This window comes from Cheilinus undulatus, linkage group 21 (assembly GCF_018320785.1).
Source record: "Cheilinus undulatus linkage group 21, ASM1832078v1, whole genome shotgun sequence".
Classification (NCBI taxonomy): domain Eukaryota; kingdom Metazoa; phylum Chordata; class Actinopteri; order Labriformes; family Labridae; genus Cheilinus; species Cheilinus undulatus.
In genome coordinates, this window is record NC_054885.1 from 34,637,865 (window position 1) to 34,665,746 (window position 27,882).

General features: G+C 41.2%; 1 protein-coding gene across 2 annotated transcripts; it reads left to right on the forward strand.

The window, feature by feature from the left end:
- Nucleotides 1–291: 291 nt before the first annotated feature.
- On the forward strand, nt 292–26,973 carry srebf1 (sterol regulatory element binding transcription factor 1). Of its 2 annotated transcripts, XM_041817144.1 has the most exons (20): nt 292–955; nt 4,964–5,536; nt 7,988–8,163; nt 8,259–8,396; nt 10,157–10,375; nt 10,481–10,595; nt 10,824–10,981; nt 13,028–13,238; nt 13,324–13,508; nt 13,993–14,254; nt 14,495–14,661; nt 14,941–15,109; nt 15,785–15,893; nt 17,563–17,672; nt 20,628–20,760; nt 20,863–21,028; nt 21,654–21,872; nt 22,403–22,514; nt 25,330–25,586; nt 25,699–26,973. In XM_041817144.1, the coding sequence occupies exons 1-19, from the start codon at nt 850–852 to the stop codon at nt 25,548–25,550; spliced, it is 3,549 nt and encodes a 1,182-aa protein (XP_041673078.1). In that variant the 5' UTR covers nt 292–849; the 3' UTR covers nt 25,551–25,586; nt 25,699–26,973. The 2 variants fall into 2 exon arrangements, with proteins under 2 accessions (XP_041673078.1, XP_041673077.1); XM_041817143.1 differs by having other exon boundaries at nt 25,330–26,973.
- The last annotated feature ends 909 nt before the right edge of the window (nt 26,974–27,882 follow it).

The following is a 27,882-nucleotide window of genomic DNA, read 5'->3' on the forward strand; positions in this document are numbered from 1 at the left end:
CAAGATAGATACACATGATGTAATTTCTCGACCAGAGCCGTGACGTCAGATCACCCCACTCGGATCCCGAGCTCCCCATTGGACGATTTCACTGGTTCTACAGGAGGAGCCGCTGCTCCGAGTCAACCAAACTTGATCGTCACTAGCACACACCCGCTCGGCTCTCATTGGCTGATGAGGGCAAGCCCACAATAAACACATCCATGCTGTTTCACCAAAAATACACTGTTTGGGGGCGAGTTATCGTGATAAGAGTGTTTTTGTGCAAAAGGGGGATGAAGAAAGCTGGGTGATATATAGTGTGTGAAACAGGTTAGATATTTTTATTATTGTACGTGATATTTTCTAGCTACATTTCAGTTGGACTCCTTTCAGTTTCTTGATGGAAAGATTCCGTTTTTTTTTTATTAACTGAAGATAATAATACATTTAGACCCACTGTGTTTAATAATGTCGTATGCTCCACAACCCGTCGCCTCTTCTGTCAAATTATCAAAACAACCTAAATGAACAGTGCTACGTGAGAATCTACTGCGAACGCACTGATTGGCGCCGCTGTCAATCACCTCCTAGGCTGGGCGGGTTCGCGTCAGCATGTGTGGTTACTGAGCGAGGTCCACTGTTTGGCTTGGCTTGACAAGTTTCCCTTGATGATCATGGGGGTAGGAGTGAGTTGTTAATTGACACATCAATACAAAGTTGCAGATCTCTTTCCGCGTGTTTCAACGACTCTTGGGAGCCAACGTGTTGGCAAATGTAGTACCGCAAGAAGTTGGAGATTTTGCCCATGAAAAGCAAGTGAACAGCCGGTTAAAGTCTCATATTGGGAAGCCAGACACAACAGTAAGGATGAACAGCTTGTCTTTTGACGATCCTTCGCTGGATACTCTGGATCCAACGTTGTCGCTGAATGATCCCAGCGATATCGACACGGTCCTCTTAAGCGACATTGATGGTAAGATAACTTAAATTTAACAGCAGCTGCTAGCTAATCCAGTCGCGTGTAAAGCTTGCTAAACAGCTAAACTAATAAGGCTACTCGTAATTACCCCATGCCATGTGTGTTTAGCTCATCACATTAACGTGCAGGATGTGCTTAAACCCAGTGTTTGTCAAAACATTGTAAATACCAATTCAAAGTTCTAAAATGGATAACTTCAGCATTTTAGCCATATCTGAACGTAAGCTTTCGTTAGCCGGTGTTTCGGTGTGACGGGTGACCGTGCTAACTTGTGACTATCAGCCCTTTTAACAGATATTGCCGCTTGGTTTTGTTTATTTGTCATTATATCAAATCAAGTCATTATTTCTGTCTATACTTATAAAATTAGCTTTTTATATGCACATTTCATTGAATATTTTCCTTCTTTAACATCGGTTGCAACTACGACACCTCGAGACGCATTCGGCGAAGTCGCCAGTTAACACGGTCGTTATTTAAATCGAAACACCACTATTAGCCAGACTAGCTATCTCTCAGGCTCGCTCATTAAATTCGACTGAGGTGTTAATCTTGTCGGGCGTTTTCACCGTGTTTATTCTGAGTGTATCGGAACTGGCTGTCATAATCTTACCATACATTAAGGCAAACCGATTACTAGAGCGGGTTAGCGATGCTAACAAGTGAAGCTAATGCTGCTAAATGGTCGTGAGCGCGCCCCGCCCCCAGCCTGCTCCACAGATAGAGGTTACTGCCGTTCATTCCTCCTTGTTGGGTTCACGGTGCCTCAGGTGACCGAATTGACACATTTATACGTTTTTGTCGGAATAAAATCTATTTAAACATTTTTCTGACTGTTTTCATCTTTTCAGGCTTATGCTGAAACCACGAAAATGTTGTCTTGTGTTTTTAATATCGATAAATACTCTTATTTTAATGGAAGAATCCAACGTGCCAATATTGTCAGCCAACCTTTTTAAACCAACATGGTTGTAAAGTCCTTTGTCGTCCAGTGATGTATTTTAAGTATTATTTAGTAAGACAAATAAATGATGCAATATTTTCGGTTGAGATATTTCAGTATCATCCACTTTCAGTTGTGATAATAGTAAAGATGTAAACGCATCACTTCGTGTGCTGATGTCGATAATGAATATGCTGCAGCGGTGCATGCCACCTTCCAAATTTTGACCGACAGTAACCTCTGGGTGTTTCTGCTCGATGGTAACCCCTTGCGCAGTCACAGACAGGCTCCCTCTCTTTCGTGTCTTGGGCTGATCGGCATAGCAAGTCTCTGAGGCGCTCTCTGATTGGTCCAAAGCGATCACCTCATACAAAACACTGGATTACAAACCGGGGCTGCTGCGGTTCTCTGCAGACACAACATGCTCTCAAAATGACAGTGTTTTTGCAGTATATTCCGGGAAAAAGACTGGAAAATTACTTGTCAGTGAAGTGTGTTTTAGGCAGAATAGCCGTGTCTTTAGATAACGGGGAAGCACATTGCTGCACGGTTTATTATGAACATTATACATGTCACGTTTATGTTAAAACACAAGTTTATCTAACCATGGTAATTTACATGGACAAACTCATTTAGGTGGGGACATTTTAAAGTTTCAAAACGATTATATTTAAAAATCAAATGATAAAGATGCCTATTTCAGTGCAAAAAGAACAGGAGTAGAAGCCCTGGGCACCCAGTGTTGTGTGATGAATTGCATTTAATGTAGAAAAATGTGCTCAATATCCTGCACATGGTCTAAATTGTACAAAATAATTGGCAGTACTTTGGTACTTAAATTTTAGTTTTTTCTTTTTTGTTTTTCTATTGGCAATTTAGACACATCTTCTACATGTCCTAAAAATTACAAATAGCTTTATTTTGTAAAGACTTGGTATGTTTTGATACTATCTATCATTAAAATAATGAAGGTTGTACAGTTCAAAACAAGGATGGGAATTATATGTCTATATATATTGGTCAAAGTTAGACTTAGAGTTAGACTTGTTTTTCACATCCACTTGAAAGCACTTTGTCCAACATCTTCAGAAAACTATAAATATTCAGGCAGCGTACACATTAAGTGTAAAGTGTACAGTTTATGTTTATATCAAAACTTTTGATTTGATTGAAAAATACATAGTGAACAAAGCACTTCATGCTTGCCTTATCTCAATATCAACTTCATTTAACTGCCTAGAAGAATAACTCAAATATACCACTTGTAGAAGTTAAATGAAAGAAATAGTCATGATTTATAGATGACTGAGGGCTGCATGATTATTCCCAGTAAAACCTGGTGACTAATTCAGTCAAAGCAGGTGAAGATTGATAGAATAACCATTCCTATTAGCTAGCACAATGGTCGTTGTTCTGGCACCAAAACATGGCTGCTACATAAGGTTTGATTATCTTCTTACAGCAGTTGGTGTTATTTTCGTGCTTGACATTTCATCTTTGTGTTACCACGCTTACAAAGGCATCATGTAGGCAAACATTGCAGTGATAAAACCAAGGAAATAAGCAGCTTTTTGGAGGAACGATTTAGATTCACTTCAGGGCAGCTAAAAAATGTCACTCACTGGTGCTTGTTTTTTTTTTTTTTTTTTTTTTTTTAATACATGCAGTACTTTGTGAATATGATGATGACTCCATTCTTTTTTGGGGGGTATAAAAAGAAACAAAATTGTGTTATAATCAAAACATTTTCTTGTTCAAGCTCTTTTGAAATGGTTTGGCTATTCTGTTTACTCATTTAAATGCTTTACACCTCATTTTCTTTGCCAACACATACATACCTCTTTGTTTGAATTTTTTTTTTTTTAAGTAAGATTGAAGTTTCTCTCATTATCCTTATGTATCTGCATACATAAAACAGATAGATGGAGTTTTCCTCAGCCCAGAGCAGAGCAGGTCTATCAAAAAAACAGCCTTCCATGAAATAGCCCCACTAAAGAAATATAAACATGTACTAAAATGCTCCTGAATTTTATAGTAAAATGCAATATAGTTGAAAGACCAAGTAAATATATGACGTGGTGACTATTTGGCAATAGCTACAATAAATCAAGTAGGTATTATTTAAAGTGTGGTATATTTAAAATAATAAGTGCATAATATGAAGGTATATTGCTCCTTGCATGCATTTCAGTGCCTGTGTTGTATTCTTTTGACTTGTGTTTTCTCTGCGCTCAGTTGAAACATAAAAATGTTCCAGTGGATTTGATGCATGGCTAGCTAGAGAGTGAGTCAGACCAGGGCTGTGAAAGTTGGAAATAACTTGCGATATGTTTTCTTTCTGCGATTGTAATAAGAAAATACAGGATGTTATCCAAATAGATACAGTCAGCTTATGTAGGCTTAAATATCAGCAGACATTATTTGAATCATACCATCATATTTTAATTTTTTTTGGACTTGAAGTGATTTTATTTGGCCTGCATGAGAAAAATGTAATGTGCATTGACATTTTTGGTATTGAGGTAAACATTTGAAGTGTGTTAAATAAGCTGGTTTAAAGAATCTATATTAATTATTTACAACAAGTTTCTCATGCATCTGAAACAAATCAAATAAGTTTTTTTGCTACTAAATTTGCACAGATTAATCTGAATGTAGCTGATGGGTAGCTTGATATTCAACTGGCATCAGAAAGGTTTGACAACAGATAAAATGTACACATACTGAGTGAGAGAGCATTGCTTTCCTATGTAAAGAACATTTTGTACTTTTTTAATAAATTGGTAATGCTTTAAATATACTGTAACTAACAATAAAAATGTGATTTATTGTGCAGTCCTGATTCAGGTTGTCCAGTGTGATATATTATGTATAAGCCTCTATACAAGCTTAATGAATACCTACCTTTCGTAGTTGATTCCAGTGCTAGTGATAGCCAGATCATGATGATGCTTTGTAAACTTCTGTGTTTGTGCTGTTGAGTTATCTCTGTAACATCTCACATATTCTTGTCCTCTTATGCTGAAGTGATGGTTAATTTTTGGTTTCTCCCTCTGCAGACATGCTACAGCTCATCAACAACCAGGAGATGGAGTTTGGAGGGCTGTTTGATAACCCTCCGTACACAGCACCTCCTCCCAGCCGAGAGCTTCCTGGTTTGACCCAGTCCATCGCCCCAGTCACCCCTCTGAGCACCACCACCGCCACACCTCCATCATCCTCCTCCTCTATCCTCAGCAGCAGCCCCCACTTGGATGCACTTCTCGGCCCTCCCATCACCCGGAGTTCATCCACCCCAGACAAGGCCTTCCAGCCTCCCACATTCCAGCAGTCTCCCCTGGCTCAGGTGCCCAACAGCACCCAGAGGCCGCAGCCATCCTCCCCACAGCAGCCTCTGGCCATGCGGCAGGCCAAAGTGGAGCAGCCCCAGCCCATTCTCAGCCCATCTGCCTCGTCTCAGTCGGCTTCACCTCATGGCTCACCAGGATCAAACCTTGCTTTCGGATCCACACCGCAGGCCCTCTTCACCTCACCGACGCCACAGACTCCACCACAGACACAACCACAGCTCCAGGCCCAGACTCAGCCCCAACCAGCCCGGACCAACTACAGCAACCAGAACAGCTTCACAGGTAAGAACTGTGTGGTAATTATGAAGGATTCAATTAACCTCTCTGACTGTAATGGAAGTAAAATAGTATTTGATGCCCACTTAGTCTTGAAAATTGTTTTAAAGTCTTCCGAGATCCTGTTCCAAGTTAAAACCCTAGGTCCTCGTGAACACCTCAATCCTGGATTCATACAATAATAGGTTGCAGCCTGATGCTACAGTTGAAAAAATTCGTTTTCATTCTCAATAATCTACACTCAGAACCCCATCATGACAAAGTGAAAAGAGAATTTTAGAAATTTTTGCACATTTATTAAAAATAAAAAACTAAAATATCACATTTACATAAATATTCAGACCCTTTGCAAAAACAGTTGGATTTTTGCTCAGGTTCCTCCCATTTCTCTTGGGCATTACTGAGATGTTTCTAAACCTTGCCATGAGCCATGAGGCCAGAGTATCCTGTATCTGAGCTCAGAGACAGGATTACTACAAGGCACAGATCTAGGGAAGGCTACACAAAATTTCTGGTTCACTGAAGCCTCCCCAGAGCACAGTAGCCTCCATAATTCTCAAATGGAAGAAGTTCGGCACAACCAGGACTCTTCCAGGAGCTGGTCACCCAGCCAGACTGAGCAATCGAGGGGGAAAGGCCTTAAAATGGCCTTTTGGACTGCCAGGGCTCTGTGCCGGTTCCAGTTCCTGAACCTAATTTTGAACCGGCTGGCTCGTTCAAACCGGGAAAATTTGGTTCCGAACCTGAAAAATTGGTTCTCAGCTGGAACCAAACATAGTAGGTGCTTTCTTGGGAACTTTGACATCGTCAGTGGGCATATCACATTCTAGGTTGTGAAGAAGAGCAAAATTGACAAAAAGTGGTCTGCTGGGGAGGCTAAATGTTTGGTTATGATCTGAGCATCGACAGAATTCCAGGTGAAGCTGGAGAGTAGAACAAGGAGGCGCAAGTTATAGGCCAAATTTGTGGAAGAGACAGCAAAGGCTGGGTTCACCAGAACACCAGACCAAATAATTAATTTACTCAAGAAATTGGAAAAGGAATACTGGGACAGCAGGAAAGACTTGTGGAGCTGGACGTGGTGATACATGTCCATCATGTCCTCCCACTTTGGTTCTGCTTAAACTGGTGTGAACATGGGCTGGTTCTCCAGAAAGCACCAAGGTTCTGGGTCTCCAGAACAGAACCAGAGCCAGAACCAGAACTGTGCCTGTCTAGAAACACCCAAAGAGAGGTGACCGGGAACCCGTCGGCCCCTGTGACTGAGCTCCAGAGATCCAGTGTGGAGATGGGACAAAGTTCCAGAAGGACAACCTAACGCTAAAATATCGACTTCTTTCTTGTAATAAAGGTTGGTTGGAGATTAATTAATTCATCAAAAATTGTAAGCAGACTCCTGCCTACTGTCTGTACAGAGATGTCTGCATTAGTCTTGGTACCCATGAATTTATACAATGAAGACAGTAAAGGAGTTTATTTACATTTTTAAAATTAGATACAAGAAATAATGGAATAGAGGATTCTTGGGACTCATCTAAATGTTGCTGTTGTATTCAAGCACATGTCAATATTCTTTTATTTTAACTAGTATAACAACAAAGATTTAAAATTCTGGCCAAGACAATCCTCTAACAACACTTGGGCTGATAAAGTGAAAAACATTTCTGTGTTCCCATGCTAGTCAGATTTAGAAACTTTCCACAAATGAAACCTCAGTGCCAGAGAAGGGAGGTGGTTCTTCACGTGCGTTACATTTACTAAGTTAAGATGCTGGGTTATTCAGCCTCAGCTGATCTCAAATCAAGCTCCTAATCTAATAGACTTTGCTCAGCTGTGTGGTAAGAAAATACTCTGTCTGGACGCTCATCATAGGCATGCACACAGCCATTAATGTGACGGTACGTATTGTACTTCTTTAGTGTAGACTGCTGATTGTTTTACAGGCAGGGAAGTCAAACATTGAACATTACATCTGAAGGGTCTTTCCAGCAATAAAGTTTTACGACTCCTTGAGCCCTGGCACCGATGGGTCATTGGAGTAAAAGCTGATTAGAAACATGAGGTGACACACTGAATATTGCTATCACTTTCTTCTAAAGAGTCAATCTTTGTGTCACCTATTGGCCTAAAAACCCAGAGATAATGACCAGTGACTAGTGGGGCAGAGACGCTACTGCTCCAAGAACTTCAATAATTATGTTTTACAAGTGAACACGCTCTTTCATTGACAGGTTCTAAGATGTTTTTTTGTCTTTCTTGTTCTATTTAAGGTGTGAAGACTAAATACTGCCTTTTTCACAGCTCTAACTAGATGAATGATATGATATATTATTGATACTATTCTGAAGTCTTTTCAGTAATTTTATTTAGTTTTGTTGAAGAAAGAATGTAAAGAAAGTGTCTTAAAACCGGATGTGCTTGAGATAAAAATGTTTCCTGTCACTTTTTTTTTTCCAGCTGGCAGTCCCAGCAGCGTGAGCCAACCAGCTGCCAGCTTGTCGTCCTCTCCTCCGAGCATTCAGCCAGTGGCAATCCAGACTCAGCTCCAGGGACTGACCACCGCCTCTCCTCTCCTGACCACGACAGCGAGCCCACCAGCTCAGACCATCGCGCCCCACGTTCAGCAAGTACCTGTAAGCGCATTTGAGCTGTCTGTGAAGAATATACAAAATAGACCCCCTTTTTATGTTTTTGAACCTGTTTTTACTGTGTTTGTGCTCTTTCTCAGGTGCTGCTGCAGCCTCAGTTCATCAAGGCTGAGTCTCTGCTGCTGACCACTCTGAAGCACGACCCCTGCATGGTCACTACCATGGCCTCTCCCACGTCGCTGGCCACCACCACCCCAGTACAGAGCACTTCACTGCAGGTTAGCACGTCATGTGCAGCTTTACACTAAGTTTATACTAAACATACCATATGATTCATTCAGATATATACCATAAAATCTGGAATATAAGCCATACTAGTGTAGAAGGCTCAGCTTTTTACTGGGAGTCTCTCAGGGGGGAGAAATGTGTAAACAGTCTTCTGCTTCAAGACCTCTTTTGCATTCAGAGAAGCCAACAATGTGTAGTTTTTGCGCCACTGTGTAGCCTTTGTAGGGCCAGACATGGCCATCAAAGAGCCAGGTTAAATCCAGCACTGTGTTGTTCCTCGAACACAGACCACTTTGTAAATGAAAACTCAGGTGTTTTAAGTGCATCTTTTGCTCTGAATTTTAAAGTGACTGTAGTTGTAACAACAGGTCGTTTTTTATATTATTCCAGGAAGAAGAGGTAGCATGTTTTATGGCATTTATCTCCAGTTTGTTCTAACTTGATGGAACATAATCCATCAGGTAATATGACCACACATGTATGTTAAGGCTGAGGGATACCAGAAAACAATGAAATTGTCATGTTTTCTTTCTGCAATACATATTACAAATTTTTTAGCTGAAAGTGTGTTGTTGTAATACTCAAACATCATCGACGTCTGCCAAATAGTCTCAGTTAAGTTGAATATACATGAACAGGCCCTTGAGTGTGATTTTCTGTCAAACAGGAGCTCACTGTGTTCAGCTGCTGTGACTCCCACACTGCAGAGCACACATGAAGCTGTGCCGTTAACAGACTTGACATGTAGCCACAGCTAACGAGCACCAGGATGAGCTAGCTCAATAGAATACAGTCACTTAAGATCCGCCTCACGTAACTCAGCATCTCCTGAATGTCAAGCTGGTATATCTGTGAAGGCGGCAGGGTCACCTGTAGCCTGGATGTTTTACCATGCAGGAGACACAGCGAGGACTGAGCACTGTGCAGGCATGGAATGAGAATTGATGGTGATTTCAGGCAGACTAATTTATTGTTGATTAGTCATGCCACTTTCTGTCAAACAACAAAGGAGGGGCCAAGATGATGTGCTTCAAGTCATGTGACTAATATCACACATCTGTTGCACATGATTGTATTGCAACTGCAACTAAAATCTAATAGGATTATGCAGCCAAATGAGTGTACTCAGATACAAGAAACCAGGCAATGGAAGAGCAATACAGTTGAGCAGCAGCATAATTGTAATAGATATGCATCTAAAGGAAAATTACTATTAGAAATTTACTGGCAATTATTTAAAGAAAACTCAAATTTCTCACATAGGAGCAAAATTTGCTTGATTTTAATGTGTAAGGCATCAAAAACAGTCTTATGGGCTTTACAGTACCGAGTAAGAAATTGATTGTTCTTCAACAATGTTGAGTTAAATAGAGAGTTTGCTATGACTAAGAATGGGGAATCAGTTTCTTAGCATTTCTGCTGTCTGTCATGCTACGGTGGTGTCATCTGGCACTACTTTTTCTTTCTTTTATCATTTATGGTGGTTAGCAAAAAGCTTTTAGTTGTTTTACAGCAACCATACAGTCTTGTAAGGTGCAAACAGCTGAATATATGGTTCTTTTATATAGAAAGAGCCAGGGTTTATCAAAGCTAAACTTTGAAAATCCTTTCCACTACATTCAGTCAGCAAAAGGGGGTGTTGGGATCGAAATATGTTGATAGAAATATAAATGTGCTTCCTGTAGGTAACTGTCCATCTATTCCATTCCTCTCTTTTCTCTCCCATGCTCTATTTTTTCTCACCTCTCAGGCCTTTATGGGTGGTGGCACCATCCTGACAACAGTACCTGTCATGGTAGATGCTGAGAAGCTGCCCATAAACCGCATAGCCATCAGTGGCAAACCGGCAGGCCAGCCTCACAAGGGAGAGAAACGCACGGCCCACAACGCCATCGAGAAACGCTACCGTTCCTCTATTAATGACAAAATCATCGAGCTCAAAGATCTGGTGGCTGGAACTGAGGCCAAGGTCAGAAAGAGTTGCTTTAATGATAAAGAGAACTTTACTTTTGAGATTTGGCAGTTAGTAAGAGGAAGCTAACTGTGTTGATGTTTGTGATTTCACTTTTCACAGCTCAACAAGTCTGCAGTCCTAAGGAAGGCCATTGACTACATCCGCTACCTGCAGCAGTCCAACCAGAAACTGAAGCAGGAGAACATGGCTCTGAAAATGGCAGCACAGAAAAACAGTATGTGCTTTAAACCTTCCTCTGCTCTTTATCCCATTACAGCTGTTCTGTGATTTCACCAAAGTTGTCCAGTTGACCTTGTGAGATGAGGTTTATTGATAACGACTGTCATCTTGGAATGACAAAAGTGAAAAGTTACATTATTGCCCCTGAGTAAGTGGAAGCGATGGCTGAAGATGTCTTTACCGCCATACCTCTGATTGACCCTTTAATCGCTCTTTCCCTCAGAGTCGCTCAAGGACCTGGTTGCCATGGAGGTGGACGAAAAGGCTGATGTGAAAACCGAGCTGCCCACCCCGCCGGCCTCTGACGTCGGCTCTCCCACCTCTTTCTCACACTGCGGCAGTGACTCAGAGCCTGACAGTCCAGTTGGGGAGGACACCAAGGTACGAAGCTGTCGTTTAGACTTCAGAACTAATTAAGGGGTTTAATTGTGGGCCAGACTTCAAATTAATCATCGATGTACTTCATCAGGAGGAAGAAAGTAGTGTGGGGAAATCGCTTTAGTTCTGGGACTGTGGAAAATAAAGTAACATTTTATCAATGTGTTAAAACAGGCAGATATAAAAGATAGAAATAAGCCTTATGCATGAACAAAGACTTAATTCCTGCCAGTCCCACTATGGGATTCGGGTCGGGATGAGCTGATGTGCAAACTAGTGATGTGCATTTCATGAAAATTACTCCTCAAAAGTCAAAGAAAATTCTAAGATTCTGAGATATGGGACATACATCCAAAGCACAATTCACAATACCCTTTAAAGCTGAAACATTTTCACACCTGTGACTTTTCACCCTCATTATGAACGTTGCAGAGGTGTAGGCTGACAAGGTAATCTCTTGCCTCTGTGCTGTTTTCAGAGGTAGTAACAGAGGGCTTATGGAGGCAAAAACAGGATCAGCAGAGCCAGCATAGGCCTATGTGTGTATGTATGTGAAGCTCCCATTAAGCTATGCTTTCTTACCTTTCTGCAATGCCTAGGACTTGACAGGTGGGGAAAAATAATATCACCTTGTCATGGTAGCTGGACTGTACATACCTTGAATGTGTTCAGGTATAAAGATGGCGGAGCTTTGTTTCTACACCATAAAAGAAAATGCCCTGTGAAAACATTGTAAGTCTATTAGCTTGATGCTAATGCATTATAGAAATTTCCATTTGCTGGCTAACACATTAAGCATTGCTTTATGCTGATTTCAACAGGTGTTGCACAATTAATCTAATTGCAATCACTGTCAGGCTGTGCAATTACACTATCGCATAAAAGGCTGCAAATAATTTTGTGTTAAGTGGTACTTAAAGGATTATAAAAATGCCTGCAAAGAGACGTTTGTTTGTAACTTTGTAGGAGTACCTTTATTTTCATGAAAGAAAAACTTTATTATTTTCAAAGCAGTACATTAAAAAGTCAAGGTTTTGTCTTTTTTATGTAACTTAATATTCTTATGTCTTCAGTTGAAAGTTACACACTTCAAAACTATCGTTATTCTCTGCATTTTTCTTGAAAACTAAGCAAATAGACTCATGATACCATTCATGTATTATATCATAATTGCATTTGCAAGTTGCAATATTGTCCATCAATTGCACTTTACAACCAAATCATGCAGCAATAAATTTATCTTTAAGAACAGAATCTACTTTCCTGGACAGTACAATGTAGATACATGGTTTAACTGCTTCTTCACATACAAATGTTTAGTCACATAGATCATTCCTAAAGTCAAGAGAAGCAAAACTACTTCCTTAGAACCCCACTTGTGTAACTGGGCATTGCTTTTTTTTTCTTTTGGTATTTTATGGTAAGAAAACAGCTTTCAGATACGCTATAGTTACATATGTTTGACACTGGAGGTAGGACTATATTACATCCAGGTGCTGGTAAATAATAGAAAAATGGAGGGTTGATGATGAAGGTATGCGGTGACCAGGGTATGGCATATTGACAAGAGCAGTCTATGTGGTTACTTTGCTCAAACAGTATCAGTCCTTGCCCCTTCTGGATAAATGAAACAGTTTATTGGTTATAGGGAGCCTAAATCCAGTGGCCAGTGATAGAAAGACTTTTCTTAATGAGGATCGGTACGGATTTATTTATTATTATTATTATTATTATTATTATTTATAAACAAATTCACGAGTGTCTATTCAGACTCTCTCCAGCAGCCTGGATAAACAACCCAGTCTTTTGACAGGAGATTGATTATTTTGACCAGCACTGACTTTCCAGAGGCACTATAGACAGAACTAACAGACGCTCAGACAAGATGGCGCTCTTGGATTTTGAATCTGTGTTTAATTCTTCAGCCAACCAATAAAAACGTGGCCAACTTAGAGTCTTTAATACTATTTGAATGCAAGTGCATTAAAGTCAAACTTCTTGGTGTAGCTGAGGCTGACATACAATAACTCTGACCTTCTTCTCCTGTAGCCGAATGTGGGCGTCCTAGACAGAGCGGCAGCAGGAGGTGGTGCTGGTGGGATGCTGGACCGATCCCGCATGGCGTTGTGCGCCTTCACCTTCCTCTTCCTCTCCCTCAACCCTCTCTCTGCTCTGCTCTGCTCCTCTGGCAGCAGCTCAGCAGAAGGGGCTGCAGCTACGGCCACTCACCACGCAGGAAGGAACATCCTGGGTTTAAAGTGTATGTGAGCTGTTAGAATAAAAAAATCTCTTGATTTCATGTCCTGTATTCTTAATTATGTAATCTAAATGTGTATTTTCTGCAGCCGACTCGTGGGGCTGGATGGACTGGATGCTGCCGACGATCCTGGTGTGGCTGCTGAACGGTATTCTTGTCTCAGGAGTTCTGATCCGACTGTTAGTGTATGGAGAGCCCGTAACCAGACCTCACTCAGGATCCTCTGTTTTGTTCTGGAGGCACCGCAAGCAGGCTGACCTGGACCTAGCAAGAGTATGTTTCTTCTTATGTTGGCCGAATTCAGATTCATTGCTTCGAATCCAGGCGTTAGAAGCCTAACCAGACTCAAGAAGAAAGTCCTATGCCTTTATATCTGTCTTTTGGTGCTTCCTTTTGTAATCATTTGTCTTAAGCTGAACTACAACTGTCATTATGTGACAGTTTTAAACTTCTGTACCATTAGTGTCTAAATCTTGCAATACCACAGCAACAAATTGGGTAATTTCTTCTTTTCAATAACCAAATTGCAGTCAAAGCTTTCACACTGTCCAAATTACACAGAAACATGAGCAGTGTTTCCATAAAGAATGATGTCTGATGGACTCCTTCCTTTCCTATGCACGAATCTTATGAAATCATAATAATTAAAGCGACTGCATCAATTTTAAACACCTGGTATCAAAAAGTGTCAAAATATTAAGCATTTTCACCGCTTTACTGCAGTCAGAATCACCTTTATTCCTCTTCTCCTCCTCAGGGAGATTTTGCCCAGGCCAGTCAGAACCTGTGGACTTGTCTCAAGGCTCTCGGTCGACCCTTACCCATCTCCCAGCTGGACCTGGCTTGCTCTGCTCTCTGGTCTCTGCTAAGATTCTGCCTCCAGCGTCTGTGGGTGGGCCGCTGGCTGGCTGCTAGAGCTGGAGGGCTGAGATCAGACCGCCCCCTGCAGGAAGATGCCTGCAAGAGCAGCCGTGACGCCGCCCTTGTTTACCATCGCCTACACCAGCTTCACATGACAGGTTGGTTGATGGGGAGTCTCTAAATTTCATGAGCTGGAAATTGTAGGTTGATAAAGAGACAGCTGCTGCTTTTTGAAACTGCCAGCTTCTGTGAATCTAGGGCAATTAAAAGGTTCAGACTAGGGCTGTTAAAGATATTTAGCAAGGGCGTTTATCAGCAGTCCAGTTTAGTTGGTACATCATCCTTGTTTTTTATCAGTTTTACTTACTTAATTTCGTGTCCTCCGTCTTTCCACACAGGTAAGCTGAATGGTAGCCACCTGTCAGCGGTGCACATGGCTCTGAGTGCGGTTAACCTGGCAGAATGTGCCGGCTCCTGCCTGCCTGTGGCCTCTCTGGCCGAGGTCTACGTCTCTGCAGCTCTACGGGTCAAAGCCAGCCTGCCGAGGATCCTGCATTTCACCTCTGTGAGTCTGATTGTTTACACAGTTTTCTAAATCAGTGACTTAAATTGTCTTTATTTGATATTTTGTTCAGTTGTAGATGCCGCTGAAATAAAGTTCTTGCTCAAAACCCTTTTGACTGTTGACCCATATTTTTCTGCCTTATTTGATTACCCTAACCTTAATCCTTTAACTACCCTCAGACCGAAAATAAACAACTATACTCAACCAAAACATCATCAGAAAACTAAACACTGTGTACTCTATCTTTACTGAACTCCACTGTGTTTGATTTCTGTACAGCGTGTGTTCCTGAGCAGTGCCCGCCAGGCGTGCCTGTCGTCCAGCGGCAGCGTGCCTCCAGCGATGCAGTGGCTCTGTCACCCACTGGGTCACCGCTTCTTTGTGGATGGGGACTGGGCTATTCGCAGCACTCCTAAAGAAAGCATCTACAGCCAGGCTGGAAACACTGGTAAGAGCAGAGAGATTAGAGTATATGTTTAACAGCAGCTAATTCAAGCCCTTAAACCTTTCCAAAAAACTTTGTCACCTGTTTAAAAAGCCTCTGCTAAGCTTGTTTAATTTTGTTGTATTTTCAGTTAACTTTAGGCCTGGATGATAAATTTGTTTTATTGGTAAATGACATTCATGGAACATCAAAGTTGTGAGAAAATGTCCTTAAAGTTCACTGCAGTGATACTAAAGGTTAAAACTCCTCTCAGCTCATTTTATATTGCACAGCCCTAACTCGTGTTTAAAAAGAGAACACTTAAAAAAAATGACTAATTAAATCGAACAAAACACCAAAGATTAAGCGGAAGCACAGACCTCTAGTCAGTTTTATAAAAGTAAAAAAAGCTGCAGGGAGTCAAAAAGAAAGCAGTGACTGAATTTCTGCACTGGCAATGTATTTCTGGAACTTAGTTTGAAGGAATTGTTTGCAGTTTTGGTAATTAAAAACAAGAAATTGCACAATAATGGTGCTTAATTCTTCAATTTTAGTTGCATTGGTTTTGAAACACCTGCAGATATCCTTTGATTTTTACTTGTATCATATATCAGTTTAAAAATTGAGCATAGTAACAAACCAGCACATGCACACTCAGGATGCATTTCTTATGATGATGGCTCTTTCTTTCTCTTCCAGTGGATCCTCTGGCCCAGGTCACTCAGGCCTTCAGAGAACACCTCCTGGAGAAAGCTTTGTACTGTGTGGCTCAGCCCTGTGGAGAGAAAAGGCCCAACCAGGGTGAAGGGTGAGAGCACAGAAACACACCTCTAGATAAATGCTTCCGATGATGTTGATTTGTAGACCGACAAATGTTTCAATTTGGGGCGACACACATTTTAAAAGTCCCATCAAATTCCATTTCAGTCACACCTAGCTGCTCTATCATCCCATAAGTCTCTCATATTGTAATTTGGAGGACATCAAATCGCTGCTTCTACCAATTAAAGTTTCTCTGACATCCTATATGGCAGTGGTTTACAAACTTTTTTTTTGCTCAAGGCACACCACACTTAAATCCATCCAAAATCACCTCTTTAACATGTCGTCTTCACTTGATGTTTAGTTGTAGTAATAATGCATGGTTGATAAAATTCACAATGCACACCTAGACATGAATCATTGCATCATTTGGGAATGACAGATTTAAACTAATACATGCTAAAATTTATGTTTTTTCAGCATACTTTTCAGCTGTTTCAACCTTATTCACAGTTGTTAATTGAAGCAATCTGCTGTAGCAAATTAAAAACATTTGGTACCTGTTATTTGTTTTTTTAACACTAAATTATCCAAAGTGTGTACTTATGAAACAAAAGCACAGTTAGAAAATACCAGAAATCGAGCAGAAACAAATGTTTTCAAAGGGGTTGTTCAAGTTTTTTATATTTTGATATTATATGATATTGCAAGTTTCAACAAGCTATTATAGGATCATAAGTACCTGTGAAAACACATACAAAAGTATCTTTAGTTTATGTATCATTGTAGTAATCAAGCATGGTACAAATTCCCAAGGCACACCAACACATCTTTACAGCATAATTTAACTGTAAAAATGATTTAAGTCTGCAGGTGGGTTCAAATTCTGAACTCATGGCCAAGCTAGTTCTCAGTCTACTGTCTCTGTTGTTCTTTGTGGAATGACTCAGCTTAGAAAACAAAGAGCAAAAAAGCCTGTCCCTCTTTTATTGATGATTTAAATCAGTTTTTATAATCAATAACAGATTCTGCTGATGAGAATAAACCCCTCTTGGAAAGGGGGGGAATATTTCCCTTACAAAACAGGACATCCTTCTGTCATTAGTAGCTGTTGATAGCCTTTGCATAGGCAGCAACAACATTACCAGACATTTTGACTGTAAGCAATTTTTTTGCTCAAATTTAAAGGTCACATATTTTACATATTTTAAGGAAAGTTTATATTGGTCTAAAAGGTCTGCAACACATGCCTGTGTCCAACATTGGATTTTTGCATGTCTAAAAACCCCTCTTCTTCAGCCCTGCTCAAAACGAGCTGTTTCTGTGTCTGTGGCTTTAAATGTTAATGAGCTGTCTGACTCCATCTCTGGCCACGCCCCTCTCAGGAAATGGATGTGGCTCTCTTGATCGTGGAAGATCAGGAGAGGAGGGTGGAACTTATATGGGACCATTAAAGGACTGCAATGCTCTGAAACAACATTGAGTTAGAAATAAGATGGTTAGCCTTGTTTTTAAAATAGTATTTATAAAGAAACTACTTATATTTAGCCATCTTGCTGGCAATTTGCTTGGTTTAGCGTGTTCCTCTTTAAAAATCTTGACTTGTTGCGGTGGGTTTTTTTTGAAAATAAGTAGAAATAGTGACACAGTGCCTCTGGTAAGCGTTGTTGCTTATGTGGCAGAAAACTGACCACTTTGAATGCGTCTCTCCTCAGGGAGTATGCTGATGCTCTGGAGTACCTCCAGCTGTTGATCAGTGCGTCAGATGCTGCAGGTGCCACCTCTCAGTCCTTCGCTATCGGCTCCAACATGGCCACCGTGACAGGTAAGTCATCATTATTTCTGTCATCAGCTCTTACTTACTGTGGGTTTCCTCTCTGTTCTTCTTATCTCTTTTTAAGGAGAATTGCATTTCCTCCCCTGTCTTCTTTTCTCCTCCTGCAGACTGTGCAGTGTAGAGAATGTGTGCAGCATTAAAAGCAGTGAGATAAAGTTTATTTTCCCCCCATTAAGATGGAGTTGCCTGATTTCCACCTGCTTGACTCCCACCCTCCTGCCACTTCCCCTTTCCTTACTGATCACTGATTTGAGCAGAAGAAGGGGGGCTTGCAGAAAGGGAGGGATCCTCTAGATTGCATCATCTATCTTCAACGCTGTCAAATCGGTGATCACCTTGAGAGGAGGAGGGTGCTGTGCAGGGACTTTAATCTGAGAGTTTCTTGGCAGAGCCTCAGGTTGCTCACAAAGTGTTAGAAGTTGATGTGTGTGTGTGGTGCCCGGTGTTAAATGGAGGAGTTTTCCCTCATGAGGGAGTCTTCAAAATGGCTGCTTCCTCTCAGCGTGGAGTGACTCTGCCAGAGGAGGCAAACAGATTTATTCAGAGGTCAAAACCGACAGTGTCTTTCTATTAAAGATGACCCATCACTTTTTTGATCTTTGCTGCCCATGCAGATCATCATAAGTGATGAAGATAAAACAGCCTGTTTAACACTTGGTCTGTCTACTTGGCAGCATAACCTGATAAAAGGAGCATAGAAGTCATCCTTATTCAGTCAACAACATGCTTCTACTAACTTTGTTCAACATAAATAAGAACAAAAAGCTCCAAAGCAGCAATGCAACAAGTATCCTTTACAGTTTGAGGACACACAAAGTACATGTCTTAATTTATATAAGTTAATAACACAATTATTAAAAGACTGAAAAAAAGCCTGTTCAAGGCGTAACAGAGCAGACAGTGTAGTAAATAAAGGGCAACTAATCTTTGAACATTAACAAAACTGCATTGTGCAACTGATGCAGCTATTTTAAGTTGTGAAGAAAACAAATTTCACCTCTAAAGTGCTGTATTTATTAAAGTTTCTCAGCAAATCCATTTTTTCCCTTCTTGTTAGAACATTTTAAGACGACATGTTGACGTTTTCAAATTTTACATTGAGCCATCATTTTGGTAAACTGACTTTAAACACATTATAGCCAAGCATGTTCTCATTTATCAGCAAACCTAGCTTTTACCCTGCCAATTTCAACATTAGATTACTCTTCTTTCAATTACAAGACTTTGTAAAAGGTTTGAGGGATTTACCACGGCTGTTTTGGGTGGAGGACGATGATAACTGCCCCACGGCAGCAGCAGACAAGTTGATGGCGTCTTACTTAAGCCTGGGATGTCCAAACTATGGCCTGGGGGCCAAATGTGGCCTGCAGCATATTTTTGATTGGCCCCCCAAAATTAATTGAATTTATTCAGTTAAGTGAAATATGGCCCTCAACAGGGCATGACACTTGTGCTAGACTATATTATTCTTCTTAGTTTTAGGACAAGGCAGTGCTACCGTACTAACACTGTAAACAAACATTTTGACAACACATCTTTGTGTTGTTTTTTTTAAGGACTAAATTGAGACAACACTATAAATAGTAAACATAATGGCAAATATGACTGGCCTCCCCAAAATCCTTGAAAATGATTGGCCATTTGCCTTGTCAGCAATCAACTAGCCATTTAAGCATACCCAATCACTGAGCATATCTTATCCTACAATAGATTGGTTTTACTTACTTTGGTATCAAGGTGAGGCATATAAAAGTGGCCCCACAATCCTTATACATTTCTGTATGTGGCCCCAATGGAAAAAGTTTGGACACCCCTGGCTTAAGTTGGTGCATCTCAGATTGATTTGATTCACGATAGAGTGGTACAGTCATGACGTGAATTTGCAGGCAAAACCCGGAAGTTAGCGTCACATGGGATCTCTCGGTGGCGAGCCGATGGAATCTTTCGGTGGATTTTTGGGTCATCGCTGGGAATAATATTTGTGTCCAGAAAAAGTTTATGACACTTACATGATTTGTTCATAAAGATAATCTCCATAAATTAATAATATGAGCATCATACTTGGTTTGAAAATTGAAAAGTTAAAGCCAATGTCATGCTATTTTACACTACAACATGGTAGATGTTGTGGTACCAAAATGAAGCCCAGAAATCTTTGTGGAAATTTGGTCAGGTAGGTATTGGACATGTAGGGCAGATACTTTTATGCCAGTTCCTGGTCTTAGTGATGCATTTCCTGCTTGTTTGTGCACAGGAAACCATGCAAACTGAAACGAAGCATATTGATGTTTGAGCTGATCTATATCAAATAGGCATTGATTATGATGCAGTTCTTGCAAAGAGGAAAAGAGAGGAAATGTCGGAGTTGACCACTGTATTAGCTGAGGCAGAGGACAGTGGATCGCCATTTGCAATTTTCTGCTCAGAAAACTTTCCATTATTGCCCTGTAGCAATCAGATATGTACTGAACAGTTTTAATTTCGGTACAAATAAGATGAATGTCATGCCTTTAACTTGTGAGGATATCTGTAGGCAGATGTCAACACCACACTACACTTTCCCACTGTGACTCTTAGTGTTTCTCCCCTGCACATAGTCAATGCAGTCTTTTTTCCCTCTTAAAAGTATCAATTCAGGCATTGTTAGGGTACCAGTATCAGAAAAACCCAACCCTACATACAAAACACCTTCAGAGGTTACTTGCAGACTGTCAGTAACCAGCAGATCAATCACAGGGCCTGTAGTCTGCATTGGTTCAACATGTAGTAACATTTGAGGAGATGCATTCCTGTGAAGGCCTCTGCGTAAGGTTCAGGCCTATTCATGCACACAAAGCAGCTTCATCAAAGATTAGGCATAAAGAGTGAAAATAAGCAGTGCAGGAGTCAAATATTTGCATGCTTTTTGGATCAGGTTGTTGACGATTTTGTTCTAACTTCCAGGTTGCGACCCTCATTCCAAGTGGTGGTCCTCTGTTGCCGTCGTGATCATCAACTGGCTCCAAGGAGATGACGCTGCTGCAGAGAGACTGTATCCCACCGTTGAGCACCTGCCCCGCAGTCTGCAGAACGCAGAGTAAGTCTGACATAGACACACTGGACCACCAAGCAGCAAACACAGACACTCGTTGCACTACTTTAACCTGTGTCTTCTGTCTCCTCTCTCTCGCTCTGTCAGGAGTCTCCTGCCCAAGGCGTGTCTGAACACATTCAGGGCGGTGCGAGCTCTGCTGTCCAAGCCAGAAAACTGCCAGCAGAGTCTAAGCTACAGCGACAAGGCCAGCACCCTGCTCCGAGACAGCCTCAACCTGGGACCGCACTGCCACAGCTCCAGTTTAGACAAGGTACGAACTCGCAATGACACCGATGAAGAGTGCACATTGAAGTCAAGAGCAGTTTTATTATTGCTTTAAAGATATTTTTAAAATCGAAGCACATAAATGCACACAGTGACAGATGTTCCCACACATAGGCTTGTAAAAAAAACACAAAGCCACACTCCACCACACTCGGTGAAGCCCCTGAAGCAGCTCCTCTGTGTGATACAGCGGTGTCCTACCCTCTGGCGTTCAGCAGATGGTGATGCTGGTGGATAGGTGTGTGTACCGCTACGGCCAGAGCTGTGGTGCATTGTAGTTGCATTGCATGTGTGTCTCTGCTGAGTGCAATGTATCTGCAGTGCAACACAGAGCTGGTTGCCAACAGCAGAGCACGCAGATATGAAGAAACTCTGCCCTTTTCTACTAGTAACTTGTTATCTTAAATTGAGGAGTGTTTGCCAATCAAACCAGTGCCCCTCGAGGTTTATTTGTAATGATATGTGTGCAGGAATATGACCTTATGATGAAGAAAAGCTGTTAAAAAGCAGGGATTTTTTAAAAATTTCTTTAAAGTGTGTGTCATTAGTCGGTGCCCGTCAGCAGCAAAGTGTCTCCTGTCTCCATACTCATCATGTCGTTTTGTCTCTAGGTTGTCCAGTTGCTCTTGTGCGATCTCCTATTGGTCATGAGGACGAACGTGTGGCGTCTGCAGCAGCAACAGGGGGCTGGTCCTGTTGGGTCAGGGCCTGTGGGTACCAGCAGCCCTGCAGGGGTCCATCAGGCATCCCCACCAGAGCTCCAAGGCTTTCAGCAAGATCTCAGTTCACTACGCAAACTGGCACACAGCTTCAGACCTGCAATGAGAAGAGTACGTACAGTTTCTACATTCTGCATGCTTATTAGAGGCATTTGGCTGATAGGGAATGAGCAGTTTGGGGGATTTATAGTCCTCATCAAATAAAAAAGATGGTTTAAAGTTTTGTCATATCATGCATTAATTTCCAAGCATTTGCAAGTATCCTTTATTAAAATTGAAGACTTAAACTTGCCCAAAAATCCTGAGAAATCAGCATGCAAAAGATGCATGCACAGACATCAAGTTACCACAAATACCTGGTTTAAAAAAAGTGTCAGCGCTTTACAAGAAGCACAAAGCTCTCACCAATACAAACACTTCTCTGCACATATTTGCAGGCAGTCCACGATACAGTTCTCTGAGGAAATTAGCTGGGAGGTGCTGCAACACATACACAAACGTAAAAACACACATAAGCGTACACACCCCTAAGGCAAATGTTTAGCAGTGTGTTCACAACGATTCAGAGTATCTCTGAGGTAGAGCTCAACACTGTATGACTCATCATCACTTACCCCCCCTCCCCTCTCGTCTCTTTCCAGTTGTTCCTCCATGAAGCTACAGCCAGACTGATGGCAGGGGCCAGCCCCACCCGCACGCATCAGCTCCTAGATCGCTCGCTGCGACGCAGAGCGACGCCCGGAGCCAAGACAGGTTTGTAGATGTATTGTTCTTTCATCCATGCTGCATAAGCCTGCAAAGAGAACCGTCCCTGTACTCAGTATGAGCGCACATGTACAGTATCTGTAAATGTAGACAGTGACACAAAGGGAAGCCTGAACTATACCTATTTATTTATTCCCTTATTGAAGGGCTTTGTATTATTTTAATTTATTTATCTGGGAAAACCTCATTAAGATCATGATTGCCATTTACAAGTGGACTCACAAAGGAGCAGTGCATTTAACAGAGTTATAGACATGAAACATAGCAGTTAGGACATGCATCTTCCTCCAATGCCTTCAGTCTACTTTTAAAAAGATTTAAAGAGACCATCTACCAGAGACATAAGCTGTTTCTCAAAGCCAAGGAAGGATCCTCGAATGGCCGTTTTTTAAGGATACTACGTCATTGACTGCAGTCAGAGGACTGTAACAATCTCAAGGATCCTCTTTCCAAGGACTGAGTCCTTCAAACAGAGAATTTCCAAGGATGCACATGTGTATCCTCCGTGCAAAGGAATTGCCCACAATGTGCATTGTTTTCCTTCCTCCTAAAAAATTCATAAATTGCATAATATCAGGAGAAAGCCAGGTCCTAGCGTGCTCAATACACTTTTAAATGTCTTGTTTCCACTGTAAATGTATATTTTCATCATTACTCAAAGTAAAGCTGGATGGGTAAAAGTAGTGCCATATAATATGATTATATTATATATTATTATATGATTATATTAAATGATCAATATGATGATGTGATAGCTTATTAGACAGCGCTGGGTAAAACTTGTGAAAGTTGTTATTAATACCCCTCCCATTTTGATTTCTGCCACGCTGGGTTTATGGGAGTGACCCTTCCTATGACGCACTCATGCACACTTGCTTGCCTGTTCCAAACGTGTGTTCAAGAGTTGCCAGGGAGGACGATTGCCTCGCCTCCAAGGGTCCTGGCTCGAGAGGATCCCTCCCACAGAGGAAGGATCCTTGACTTTGAGAAACAGCTCTAGAGTCTCCTGCAGCAGCTTACAGGCTCCTTCTGACCATTTAAAGATGCACTTTGGGCACAGATAGCAAGAAAACTGTAGCTTCCAGAGCTTTTCACATAAATAAAATTACACAAGGATAATGCAGGCAGACTGAGTATAGCCTTGCAAATAAGGACATGCCAATGATTTAGCCTACACCTTTATAATGAGGGCCACATGACTCTATCATGCAGAATGCAATAATGAGTTAAAGATATTGGTAGGACAGGATAGTGGACAGAATTGGATATCAAGTAGATAGAGTGGGAATTTGGGCCTGGCTGTCTGTATGAACAACTATAGCCTCTGTACATGGTGCACATGACCTAACTGCAAGGCCACCAGCAACCCCAACCCTCCTTTTAGGTTGTTTGCACATGATTTCACGTCACAGTGAAGAAATCCAGACGGGGGGCAGGTGGTGATTTCTGCATGGAGAAAAGCCAAAGTTTGTACTGTTTACAGCTGTGCCGACTCTTCAAATTGCAGAAACAAAACACAATTTTGAGTTTTAAAAGTTCATGAAGAAATGGCGGCAAACACTGATTAAGAGTTTTCATCTGAAGCCTGGAGGAGCGGTGCCAGACAGCACTCATGAATGGTTCACTCCTACCAGGTGGTCCGGTTTCCTTTGCAGTTTGTCAGGAGGCATTTGGTGTCTATCCTTCCTCTCATAGAGATTGGAAATCCTCCTCTTACTAGAGGTCTGGATCTCTCAGCTCAGTAAGAACAGCCAGTCTTTTGGCCCTAAAAAACTCTTAATTTGATACCAGTTTGGCTTTTTAAGTGAATATTTGATAACCATTAAAACAACAGGAGGGAACCTGACTCCCCTGTGGTTCGTATAAAAGCTGTTTAATCAAACAGGCTCATTCAGGAATGGCACATGATTATTTGTTTGCTTTGTCCCCAAGGATTTTATGCCTTATTGCTAAACATTATTTCCATAAAAAGTGTGTTTATGTCAAACAAGGAAGAAAAGCTGTTAAAGGGGCACATTCAGCTGTTAGACTTAGCACAACACTCCTGAAGACTCTGGTCTCCCTTCATTTAGTAAAACATGTTCTAGATTAACTAGATTAACTATCTAGATTCTCTGCAGGAGGAAGTTATTGCAATATCGATTGCCTCCATGCCAGGCAAGTCCTTTAACCTGTGATGCAATATATGTAGAAAATTTGCAGCATCTAAGCCCAGCTAGAGCTTTAATGTACCAACTTTCCTCCATACCCATTGATTCCTAAATGCTGTTCTTCACTTTCTGCTTCTCATTTGACATTTGCATGTCATCAAGATCATGTGGCTGCAAAGAAGTTGTTTTTCTAAGAATGGATTGGCTGTGAATCCTCATAACTTCAGCAGCTTCATTTATGGCAGAGAAGATGCTGAATTGAGGCTTTTAGTTTGTTTGTGAATCTCTGAAAAGGTTATATCATTGCTTTCAAGAGTTAAATAAGTGTGGTATAAAGCTCTTATTAAGTGGAAGCAGGAACGAAAACAAAAACTTTCTGAAACTGCAACTTGATGTGTTATTTTCCAAGTATCTTTTTCTAAATTTGCGCTTTCTTTCAACTTTGTAAATAAAAGTAACAGAGAGCTGAGAGACGCTGAGCTGCTGTAATCAGTGCCTCTAATCAGCTCCTCATCTATTTTGCCCAGTTGTTCACTACACTAAATCCCCCCAGTAATTAAACCAGGAGCCGCTGAAGTCTGATTGGCTGTCAGTGGCTGGCTGCATCGAAACCTCACAAAGGTAACGAGATTGTTGTGTTTTTGTGTGTGCAGAGGAGTTTGAGACGCGGCCCGGCCAGCGGGAGCAGGCGGAGGCCGTGATGCTGGCATGCCGCTACCTTCCTCCCTCGTTTCTGTCAGCGCCGGGCCAAAGGGTGGGCATGCTGGCGGACGCGGCCCGTACGCTGGAGAAGCTGGGAGACAAGAGGACCCTCCACGACTGCCAGCAAATGATTATCAAGCTGGGCAGCGGCACCACCGTCACCAACAGCTAGAGCGACGGGAGGCAGGGAAAGGAGCGTGGACACTGAGTATGGAAGCATCTTTGACAGTAGAGAGAACTCCTGCAGCCACAGTACCACAGTCTTTGGTATTTTGGTGAACAGATTCATTAAATGTCACATTTTCATATCAAACTTTCAGGACTTTTCTTGGATTGTCCCCTCCTTACCACCTACATCCCCCCAACCCCACATCAGAAGGCACTTGTAGAGTTTACGCTCTTTGCTGTGGATTTTAACCAGAGTTTAAGAAGTCCTCTTACTGAGTTGAACCCACACTTAAAAATGCAGTGCAGTGCCGCAGTTTGACCACAGGGAGGAGCCATCACCGCTCAGTGTGAATGATATGTGAGTGAGGCATGACAAAGAAATATTCGCCCTGCATTTATACAACAAACTCCCACCTTAATCTTCTGACACAGATGCGCCTTTTTCCAGCCAAGTGGGAGCGTTGGGGCGCTCTGATTGGCTGCAGAGTGGGACGTCTCTGTCTGTGGGAGGAAAACGACCAAATTCAAACTGGTCCGACCTCAAGCTTGTTCAGTGGGAAGCCGCTCCACAGGTTCTAATTGTGTAGAAAGGCAATTTGAATCATGTTTCACTGATGATCTGAGGCGTGGTGACTCGCTGCACGAGCTCTGTGACTTTTCTGCACTAGCCCTGTGTGGCTGATTTCAATGAGATGAGAAAAAAATGGCTTTATGAGGTTATTTTCATAGAGGTCGTTTTCTTTTTTCTTGCCGTGTACATATTTTAATATGTATTTATAATCTGTATGAACTTTAATTAAGCAGTATTTTGCATAAGATGAGTGAAAAATTCTTCTTTTGTTCCCTTGAATTTGTTCTATTTGGTAGCTTTCAACCAGGCCTAAACAATGAAGTTACTGTACTGTATTAAAATGGCAACAAGTGTCAAACGGAGGCGGTGTCATGATATTTGCATCATTCAGACTCAGTTGCATTTGCACTGTTGCACAAAAGCAACCATGAGGAATTGGCGATGTCCAAATTGGGCATAAAAAAGAAGCTATTGCAGGAATTTTCCACAAGTCTCGGAAGTCGTGCAGCCATTTTTGAAAGTCATAATTGACTGAGATTCTTTCCAAAGAGGGCCTGTTGTGAACTTTCAGTGTTTTCTTTGTAGCTCCAACATAAGAGCAGTACTTGCTCTTCCAGTCATCATAGTTTCATACCCTTACAGAACCACCATTCATGGATTTTTAGAAAACTGTAAAAGACATTTTCAGCATGTGTTTGTGTCTAAGGACCAGTATGTTTTTATAGTGTGTCACTAATGTGAAAGACTGCAAGTCAGCAGAGTGAGATGACTGAGACCCACCCTCTGTTATCTCTTCCTCATTCTTCACTTTCAACCTTTGATGATGTAAATATTAAAACATTTTTCTAAAGAATTATTCTCTGTCTCCTGTTGTTCTTCCCTTTTTTGTTTTGATTTAGATTAATTCCTCATAAAAAGAAAATAAACCCACACTCCTCCCTCCTCCTGGCTTCAAATTATGCAAGTAGGTCATGTGCTGAAGTGCAAAGCGGGACGAGAGTTTTGTGAAATGTTCCCAGGATTTCTATTCTTGGGGTGAAAGCTGGTAATATTTGTGTGTGTTTAAAAACCAAGTTTTTCCTCTAAACTTTTAAGTGAAGGCCAAATTTGAGTCATATTTATTCAAAAGCTTCCTTTTGAAGTTAATTTTCTAGTTTCAGTGGTGAACATTTAAGTTCATGTCCTTAGAATATGACTATGATAATGGGAAATAAAAGACACTACTCTTGTCTACACCATATAAAAGAGGAAATCTACTGATCCTAATAATGTCTCTTAATAGGGATGTTGCAGTTTTAACACTACACAATAAGGTAAACAAAAACTGGCTTAGAGACAAGATAAATTAATTACTATCAGTTAATAATAGTTGAACTCGATTGACTGTATTGCATAATCTGTAAATATCCTATATTGGGTTCAAATATTGGCCTGCATTGAGTGTATGTACTAGCTAAAATATCCTTTATCACCTGCAGGTATTTGCTCTACATCTCAGCTTATATCAGCCGTAATTATCAGCCTTCTTTGGTTGTAAATATCGCTCTGAATTGGCTGTATATATGGGTCATTATCAGTGGTTTTTGTCTGCTTGTATCAATATCAGCCTGTAATTACAGCCTGCATTGGCTTTACAAATCTGCCTTCATCAGGCCCATATGTAATCCTGTATCATCTGTAGATCCAGTATTAGGCTTTATCAAGCCTGTATAATCTGTAGATATTAGCCTGTATTATCGGTAGAGATCATTATGAGGGCAAAATA

Coding starts and splice junctions, on each gene's coding strand:
- srebf1 (XM_041817143.1), top strand. CDS start 850: ATGAACAGCTTGTCTTTTGACGATCCTTCGCTGGATACTCTGGATCCA. Junction 10,982..13,027: donor CAGTTGGGGAGGACACCAAG/GTACGAAGCTGT, acceptor CTTCTCCTGTAG/CCGAATGTGGGCGTCCTAGA. Junction 14,255..14,494: donor ACACCAGCTTCACATGACAG/GTTGGTTGATGG, acceptor CTTTCCACACAG/GTAAGCTGAATGGTAGCCAC.